The sequence below is a fragment of the Panonychus citri genome, unplaced genomic scaffold (assembly GCF_014898815.1).
Source record: "Panonychus citri isolate SS breed McGregor unplaced genomic scaffold, ASM1489881v1 Contig00134, whole genome shotgun sequence".
NCBI lineage: Eukaryota > Metazoa > Arthropoda > Arachnida > Trombidiformes > Tetranychidae > Panonychus > Panonychus citri.
Genome location: NW_026515539.1, coordinates 1,638,115 through 1,646,973, shown reverse-complemented (window position 1 = coordinate 1,646,973; position 8,859 = coordinate 1,638,115). Strand labels below are relative to the sequence as shown.

At 31.1% G+C, this 8,859-nt stretch overlaps 2 protein-coding genes across 3 annotated transcripts; one reads left to right on the top strand and one right to left on the bottom strand.

Annotated features, from left to right (window-relative positions):
- Window positions 1-1,019: 1,019 nt before the first annotated feature.
- LOC128391310 (ETS-related transcription factor Elf-2-like) lies at window positions 1,020-3,606 on the bottom strand. 2 transcript variants are annotated; one of them, XM_053351169.1, is made up of 3 exons: window positions 3,398-3,606; window positions 3,107-3,147; window positions 1,020-2,963 (listed from the first exon to the last, which is right to left on the bottom strand). In XM_053351169.1, exon 3 carries the CDS (start codon window positions 2,893-2,895, stop codon window positions 1,885-1,887), a length of 1,011 nt encoding a protein of 336 aa, XP_053207144.1. In that variant the 5' UTR covers window positions 2,896-2,963; window positions 3,107-3,147; window positions 3,398-3,606; the 3' UTR covers window positions 1,020-1,884. The 2 variants fall into 2 exon arrangements, with proteins under 2 accessions (XP_053207144.1, XP_053207143.1); XM_053351168.1 differs by having other exon boundaries at window positions 1,020-3,147.
- A 4,192-nt stretch (window positions 3,607-7,798) lies between these two features.
- Window positions 7,799-8,740, top strand: LOC128391312 (uncharacterized). The gene is made up of 3 exons (XM_053351173.1): window positions 7,799-8,082; window positions 8,164-8,331; window positions 8,393-8,740. The coding sequence occupies exons 1-3, from the start codon at window positions 8,040-8,042 to the stop codon at window positions 8,602-8,604; spliced, it is 423 nt and encodes a 140-aa protein (XP_053207148.1). The 5' UTR covers window positions 7,799-8,039; the 3' UTR covers window positions 8,605-8,740.
- Window positions 8,741-8,859: the final 119 nt, after the last annotated feature.

The following is an 8,859-nucleotide window of genomic DNA, read 5'->3' as shown; positions in this document are numbered from 1 at the left end:
ACCATGTAAAGAAAGAAATATTGAACTTTGGTATTGATTCAATAATAAGCGAATGGTTCAAGTGGTTGGAAAATGAAGCCATTTTGTCGTAAGATTTACGTCCCTCACAAACCAACAACGTCTCATGAGAACAGCTCAATTAACACATCAAACCATGAAAGTGATGAAAAATTCTGAAAGAAAATTAGAGAAGACGCAATTAATGAGAAACGTTTGTAATTAAAAAGATAACATTTTCTTTTGAAAAGAATATTTCTCAAAATGATTCTCAATCTCAGCCTCATTAAATCAGTTTACATTTGCGATCATTGAAATTCACGCAATTTTTCATTTCATCATTGAAAGAGAATCAAATATGAGATGCAAACTAATTTACAAATCAAACAATTACTATCAAGTCAAATAAACTTACTTTTAATTGCCGTGAAATTGGCGAAAACATAATATAATCATCAAAATCTTTCACCATCTGAAAGGAACATGGAGGACAAGAAACATTGAGAAACTCATTGGGAAAGAGAAAAAAATTCCCAAAGAACAGAAACAAAATTCACATGGTAATTAAACCAAATTATAATTATGTTACATTGAATAAACGAAACTTAGAATAATTAAATCTTGTCCTGGAGAATGTTAACCAATTAATTGTCATCAAAAATTCACAACAATCAATTTAAATAGTTGATGAAAAATTTAAATACGGAAACAAAAAGCAAACGGAAATAGCAACAAAACTTTACCATAGAAACGAATGTTCAATGTTGACCAATGAGAAATTCTAGTCAATAGTATCGCCATCTAGTGGAAAAGAAAATCAACTCTTCCTAATCACATTTGGAAATTAAAAGTTAATCAAGTTCATTTCATAGTTTTAATCATATGTCGATAATTAGATAATTAAAACTTGTGATTAATTGGAATCTGGGCTGGTCTTTGTCATGAGACTGTAGTGTGGTGTGGTTTTGAATTAAATTTGAGTTGAATTTTTAGAGACGCGATAAAGTAAATTAACAAATTGGTGATTGTTGATGAAATCAAAACATTTAATTGGATTAAAACAGACAAATAATTGTAATAATTAAAAGAGAACAAAAAAAATGATCAAAAAATTGTGAATTGTGTGTGATTGTTGATTTAATTGTATTTTCGTTATTACCTTTCATCCGATGTGTTAGCGATTGATAATCAATCTAATTTCTCAACCATATTGATCTTGATTTGATTGAAACGATTAAGTCAATTTCAATAATCAGTAATCAGATTTGCTGACAATTATTATTTTAGGGTTTTCTATTATATTAATACTTTGTTACATTAACAATTAACGCGAGTTGAATGTAAAATAGTAATCAAACAATATCGTTGTAAGTGACAAGATTAATTAACTTTTTTTTTCTTTACTTTTTCATCATATTTTTGAATGTGAAATAGGAAATTGTTTAATTAACTTAATAATAATAGTAATAATAATGTGTTAATATTTGTTTAAGATAATAATGAGTCGAGTGGTGATAATGGTCTCGATAAAATGATTGATTGATTTCCCCGATCAAAGAGTTTTCATAATCAATGATTGGGCTAAAATGGTCAAAAATTTAAGATATTAATTAGACTAAAACATTAATTTGTGTTGGGTGTTTTTTGTACGTTTTTTGTCAATTTTTTGTCTGTAGTTCTGTTGATTTTGTCAACCTTGTTCCTGGAGATACATTCATCTTCTTGATGATTTGACAATTAGTTTGCAGAGAAAAGTTTGTTGAGAGTTCAATAGTGTACTTGCAGAGTTTGTCCTGTATTTCCAAAAAAAGGTAAGAGAATGATGAGAAATAGAGGGAACGAAGAATATGGGAAATTGGAAAAGAAAATTATCTCTCTCATTTTCTTTCAGTTGTACTTTGACAATCGTCGATTTTGAGTTTGAACGACAAGACGATCCAATTCTGCAGCATCATAACCGATTAGATTCTTTAAATCACAAACAAACTTGTACACAAATCGTTTTCCATGTACCTTAGCGATCATATCTCCATCATAATAGTAACGTAAAGCACGAGACAGTTTTTCATAGTTCATGGTTGGTTTGTTTTTCCTTTGGCCCCACAATTGAGCAACCATTTCAGGATTGATTAGGCGAAATTCACCATCTCGTCCTTCCCATTTAATACATTCACGACAATCAGCGTCGGTCAATAGTTCTAATAAAAATTGCCACAATTGTATCTGTCCATTGTTACCTGAACGATTACCGGGAGATGGTAAAAATTGTCCACGACCACCGACAATCAGTCCATCAGCTGCTGATCCAACAGCGATACCAGTTCCACCAGTGGATCTGTTGATACCTCCGATCAGCCTCTTCTGTTTATTGGGTGTCGTTGGTGTGGACGAATTAGTATTCGATGGTGGAGTCGACGGGGAACCAGTATTACCTTCTGGACTTCCAGTTGAAGCGTTCGCGTTGGTCGTATTATCAGGAGGTTTAAGAATATCCAAAATGGTGACTCTTCGAGCCTCTAAGTCAACAATTAATTTAATGTTGATCAATTTGGTCTGTTGTCTTGCACCTTCAACAAGATTACACTGCTCAATGATGGATTTGTTGAACGTTAACTTATTATCTTGCAGGTAAAAGTCATAACTTTCGATATCCTCATATTTTAACTTTAACAGCAGACAAAGAGAATTGACACTTGCATTAAGTTCAATACCTTCCAGGGTAACAACGTTCTCGTCTTCTTCTTCTTCCTCGTCTTCATCATCTTCTAGATCATCATAATCTTCACCCGTCATTTTATTAACTGATCCTGTCTCCTCATAATCAAATGAATGAACCAACTCGTTTGATTCCTCTGGTAGAAGTGCTTCGGTTAAAAATTCTTCACTATTTTCAGTCATTGTCTCTTTTTTATCTCTCTTTTTTCACTGTTTCTTCAAGTGAAAATTGTCACTCTCGTTGTAGAAACCTGACAAACAGAGAACAGAATTAGATTATCGGAGAGTCGAAGGAAAACAAGAGGGTGAGAGAAACAGTGATTGTCGTTTGGGTGAAAAATAGAAAACAAAAACAAGGAAACAGGAAACACCAAAATTGAAAGAACAAACCAACCCGTCGAATGCGAATTAAGAATCAAGATACAAGGTTGGTTTCTATAGGTGAAAAAAGAGAAGACATAAAATTAGCTAAATCATGTAAATAGATTAAAACAATAAACAGATTAAATAGAGTAACATCGTTAATCTTCAAGCTTCCTGGATTCTTCTTTCTTTCACTTTCATTCCTTTCTCTCAGCTTTTTTTCTCTTTCTTTCTCTCTTTGTCTTTCTCTCTTTCTCTTTCTATCTCTTTCTCTCTCTCTCTCTCTCTCTCTTTATCTCACTTGTCACTTTGTAATATTTACCTTTTCTTTTTCTTTCAATCCATTGTTACAACTTGAATGTTTCTCAATTCTGTCCAATTTATAAGTTACGAACCATGTTCGATACAATGTGTATAGATCATAGGTTAATGTATAAAAATAAACAAACAAATTAATTTAATTTAATCACTTAATTAATTAGCAATTGAAAAGATTCATTTACTTTGATTAACTTGAATTTCCAAAGAAAAATTGACAAGTGACACCTGTTGCCATCTATCGGTTAACCAGAAATTCTAATCAATAGTATCGCCATCTAGTGGAAAAGAAAATCAACTCTTCCTAATCACATTTGGAAATTAAAAGTTAATCAAGTTCATTTCATAGTTTTAATCATATGCCGATAATTAGATAATTAAAACTTGTGATTTATTGGAATCTGGGCTGGTCTTTGTCATGAGACTGTGGTGTAGTCTAGAATTGAATTGAATTGAGTTGAGTTGAATTTTTAGAGACGCGATAAAGGAAATTAACAAATTGATGATTGTTGATGAAATCAAAACATTTAATTGGATTAAAACAGACAAATAATTGTAATAATTAAAAGAGAACAAAAAAAAATGATCAAAAAATTGTGAATTGTGTGTGTGATTGTTGATTTAATTACATTAAAATACAATTTCGGTCACTGGTTGATGGCGATTGTGATTTAATTGTTGTTGGTGAACCATTGGAACCATGATTGTCTTGATTGTTATTAGCATCTATTGGACAATTAGCATTATTATTAGCATCACCTCCTCCATTATAATCATCTTCAGGGTAATCATCATCACTTAGATCACTAGAATCAATCATCAATGACATTCGATCCAATTTATTTAATTGTTTCACCTTTTTATCAGACAATTTATCCTTACGTTTAACTTTTTTCACTTTATTGTTGTTACCATTTGATGATTTAACATTTGATTGTAAATCTTTAGATGATTTAATTTTCTTCAGGCCAAATATACTTGAGACTAATTTTTGAGATGATTGATTTGATTGTTGTTGTTGTTGAATTAATTCTGTGTCGATCATTTTCAAGTTTCGTTACTTTTGGACACAATTTAATAAGAAAAATATAATTAATTATAATACGACACAATAGAAACACTTAATTGTCACAAATGGTAACTTAAGATGATCAAGATGAAGAGTTAAAATGATTTAATTTTCCTTGAGATGATTTAGTTAAATAGTTTTGTCTTTTGATTGTTGATGATCAATTTTTTTCACATGAAAGTTGATTGTATTAGTAAATTAACTTGTAAAGGTGGGAGGAAATTAACTAAAGAGTTAATTTGATGATTAATGTAATCTGATTCCAATGTGAGTATTGATAATAATGATTAAGGTTAAAGTATTGATATTTATTGGACAACAATTGTTGTTTTAATCAACATTCAATTGATTTTGAGGATAATTTGATGACATTTTTACAATTGATTATTGATTATGATTAGATCACAGTCGTCAAAATGTTAATCAGTCTCTTGGTTAGTTAATCAAATGTAAGATTTACAATTGGTTAATATTATTAAAAAAATCGTGTAGATATAAATCTGATTTGTACAAGAAACATGAAAATACATAATCAAGTTGATTAATTAAGATAATTTGATTTGAGTTAATCACCATCTAAATGGTGTCAAAATTTTGATTATAGTTCAGGTCACTGATTTAAGTTGATTAGAAAATATTTTTAGTGACTTGATTGTATAATCTCAAAAATATAATCTCTAGATTTTAGATTGTGATGATTTATTGATTATTATCTATACCATCTCTCCACTTTGATAATAACTTAATTGTTAATTGATTTTCATCTATTGATCCAATGTCATCAGTTAATAAATTAACTCGTTTCTCAATTAGTTTCTCAATTAATTCAGGTAATTGCTCAGATTCATCATCGCTTGATAATTGACTTTCATTTGTATCACTTGTTGATCCAGGTAATGGTATCAGAAATTTAGGTTTAATTGATTCAGTTGGAACAATTAACGGTTCATCTTGTGTCAATTCCCAGTTTGAATCATCACTTGATTCAGTTTCATTATCAAACGATAAATTAGAGAAAGCTGATTCCAATAGAGAATTAATTTCATCAGGAATTGTTAAATTTTCGTTAATACAAGATCGATTCCAACTAATCCGATATTCGGGTTCAATTGTCGAGGCTGGATAAAAATCTTGAACATAAATATTGTCACCAGTAGTTGATTGAATAATAGAGTAACCATTTTCCGTTGGAATAACAATTAAACCAGTTAAAGTGTATTTTTCCAATTGATTACAAAGATCATCAACAACATTAGGTGAGTAATGCCAAAAATCAGTTGGAGTCGATAATTGTAATGGTAAATGAAGTGATTTAGGTTGAATTATATTGGTCAACTCGAAAGGATTAATGGTCATTAAACATGATTGATTATTATTTGCTAGAGTGATTATTGACTGTTTTGAATTGTTAATTGTGGTGGAAGACAGGAAACGCGGTAAATTGTTATTGTTTGTTGGTAACATGTGATTCCAGGTAAGTAAATTTTTCTGTGGATATCGTCGGTCAACCAGAATGACCTTGTGGTCTAAAGTTAATAAAAATTGAGTATCTGAGATGGACAGTTGACAACAATCTCGAAATTTTTCCCAATCTCTTGCGAATTCTGATCTTTTTCTGTCCATAATGCTTAGAATTGTTTTATTTGATCGAGTGTCCAGTAAAGCGAATTGATTAAGTTCACAATAGGCCAATAATTTAGGATGATCGCGAGTCCAGAAAAGGTTAACAGGCGATTGCCATGATAATGAACGTTTAAAATCAGTTTTAGATGAACTACAAATCCAAATGAATTGTTTCGTCTCCATATTATAATCACTTAGAGTTACACAATTATCTTCACCATACTGACCAATTGCTAGATTGTGTTTAAGAAAATGTGACCTCGATATTTTCCAAAATTCTGTAAACTGGTCAAATTCATTGATTAATCGGCTCTTTCTTTTATCTTCAGACTTAATGATAAACTCTTGAGGTGAAAGAATCAGCTGATCATCTTGTTCCTTTAACTTTAACAAGTTGATTCGTTTAGATTGTCGAATGAAAAAGGTTTCATTGGACTTAGAATCGAAACATGATATCTCGCAAATTGGTCCATCCTTTTTGGACAGTTCACAGATCGATGAGGTCGACGAGACCATTTCAAGCTTGGTAAGGGAAGGTGATTCCTCGTTTCTCTCTAATCGGTACAAATGTAAACGATTGGTGATCGGATCGGCCGAGAAGAAACATTCTAACCCATCATTGTAGAATAGACTATTACAATGGTTTCGATCTAATTGGAATTCGTCCGGTACTCGGTCAAGTCGACGTTTAGATGATGTGGCCAGTGGAAGAGCGAAACACTTTGGATAATAAGGTGAGGCTCCCATAGAATCACATTTAAGTTGATAGGCTTTGAAAGTACTTGAATCGGGTCGGTGGACATAAATTCCTGATCCTCCGCTGTCAATATAATCATGTTCATAAAGGGTTCGATTGCGAAGTGTTGTCACCGGGACTCCATTAGATGAGGCCGAATGCCAATTAGCTAAAGTAATCGGAAAATCAGTGATAAAATCAGGTAAATCCATTACCCAATCTAACACAACTATAGATACCAAAGGTTATTAAAAAGAGTCTCCGTTTTGAATCAATCAAAAGCGAAAGGTAATCAGTCTTTAGGTGATGATTAAATTGGAAACACGGGAAAAGATAATACATATCAGATTGTTAAGAACAATTGAAAATATCTAAGAAAAAGTTGATTGGAATACCAACCAAAGTCTATTTTGAATAGAGAAGAGGAAAATCTTATGAGGAGAAAGGTAAGAGAAGATAAAATTCCATATGAAAATCACTTGAGAACCTTGAGAATTTAGTTGAATCAACAATGTAACATGTTTAATTGTTAGAATTAATGGTAATTAGTGGGTAAAAATGTTTAGAATTTAAAGAAAAACTCAACAATTTAAGAGAAACAAAAGTCAGGCCTCAGGAGAAAATGTAAACAAAAGGGAAACATGTGATCTCCACATGAATGGAAACTTTTCTCAGTCAAGTTTATCGAAGTTTGGAAAACAATTGGGATGTTAATTGTTGCTATTCGGTGGAGGATTTTAATTTAATTCGCTAATTATAAATTTTATTGTTCTTGATTTTAATTCAATGGTTTCGCTCAAATAGTTAATTCGATTGTTCCAGAAAAAGAGGTTTAACTTTATTTGAATTTCTATTGGTAATCATTTGGTTTTATTGAATTGAAAATTTAATTTATTATTTGTATTATTGATTGTTGATTGTAGAAAGATTCAAGAAATGAATTAGCATTTAATTTACTAAGTTGAAAGGTTTTCGGTGAGAAATGATTTGATTTGATCTTGTTTTTTTCTCCATTGATTTAGTTGTGATCAACATTTGATCATTGATTTGCTTTGTCATGATGAGAGGCGAAAGAGAATCAAGATTTAATTGTGATTATCATCTAATTGCTGATCTAGATTTTGAAATTTTTTGCTCACTCTTAATCACGATTAATATGTATTATCAGCAACATTTACCTTTCAGACAATTAACTTGACCATTGATTATCTTTTCACTATGTTTATCTCAATACTTTTAATTGTTTCTATGTTTCTACCAGGTAAGTTTAACATTCATTTGATTTGCTAACAATTAATGTTCTCGATTCTTGATTTTTGAACTAATTGTGTGTTTGGAATAGGAATTCATTCAATTAGATGTTATCAATGTGAATATCGTCGATGTCCAACATTATCCAATTGTCGGGAAGTTCGTGATATTTGTACAATCAACAACTTCCAACGTTGGGATGTCCGACAAATTGAATGTCCAGGTCCTTGTGAGACACATTTAGTTACTGATCCAAATGGTAAGTCAACAATCAACATTTAATTGGCCATTTTTAATCATTTTAATTGTGAACAATTTAGGTAAAGTGATTAAATGGCATCGAGGTTGTTCAACTCAACCAATGCCGACCAGAGGTTCGTCCGTTAACATTTGTGAGACCATTTATCGAGTCGGAATTAAGGAAGACATTTGTACCTGTTCTGGTGATTTATGTAATTCATCAACTAATTTACAACTACAATTAACTGTCATCTCATTAATTACCATCAGCCGATTTCTACTATTGACATAATTAACTTATTCTCAACTGAACCATAATTGACTTCGATCTTTTTTTACTACATGACTATAAACTCCATCGGAGTGATTGTTGTATTCCAAATTGTTTGTAATTCTTTTGACAATTAATAAATTTTCCTTGTGTTTGAGTTGATTGTTTTCACTTATTTTCACTTGAAAATAATAATTTCTCCTTCAAATGATAAGGAAGTTGAAACATCTCTAAGCCCACGCGATGATTAAGCATCAAAAGTTAATCAACCAATAT

Coding starts and splice junctions, on each gene's coding strand:
- LOC128391312 (XM_053351173.1), top strand. CDS start 8,040: ATGTTTATCTCAATACTTTTAATTGTTTCTATGTTTCTACCAG. Junction 8,083..8,163: donor TGTTTCTATGTTTCTACCAG/GTAAGTTTAACA, acceptor TGTTTGGAATAG/GAATTCATTCAATTAGATGT. Junction 8,332..8,392: donor TTTAGTTACTGATCCAAATG/GTAAGTCAACAA, acceptor TGAACAATTTAG/GTAAAGTGATTAAATGGCAT.
- LOC128391310 (XM_053351168.1), bottom strand. CDS start 2,895: ATGACTGAAAATAGTGAAGAATTTTTAACCGAAGCACTTCTACCAGAG.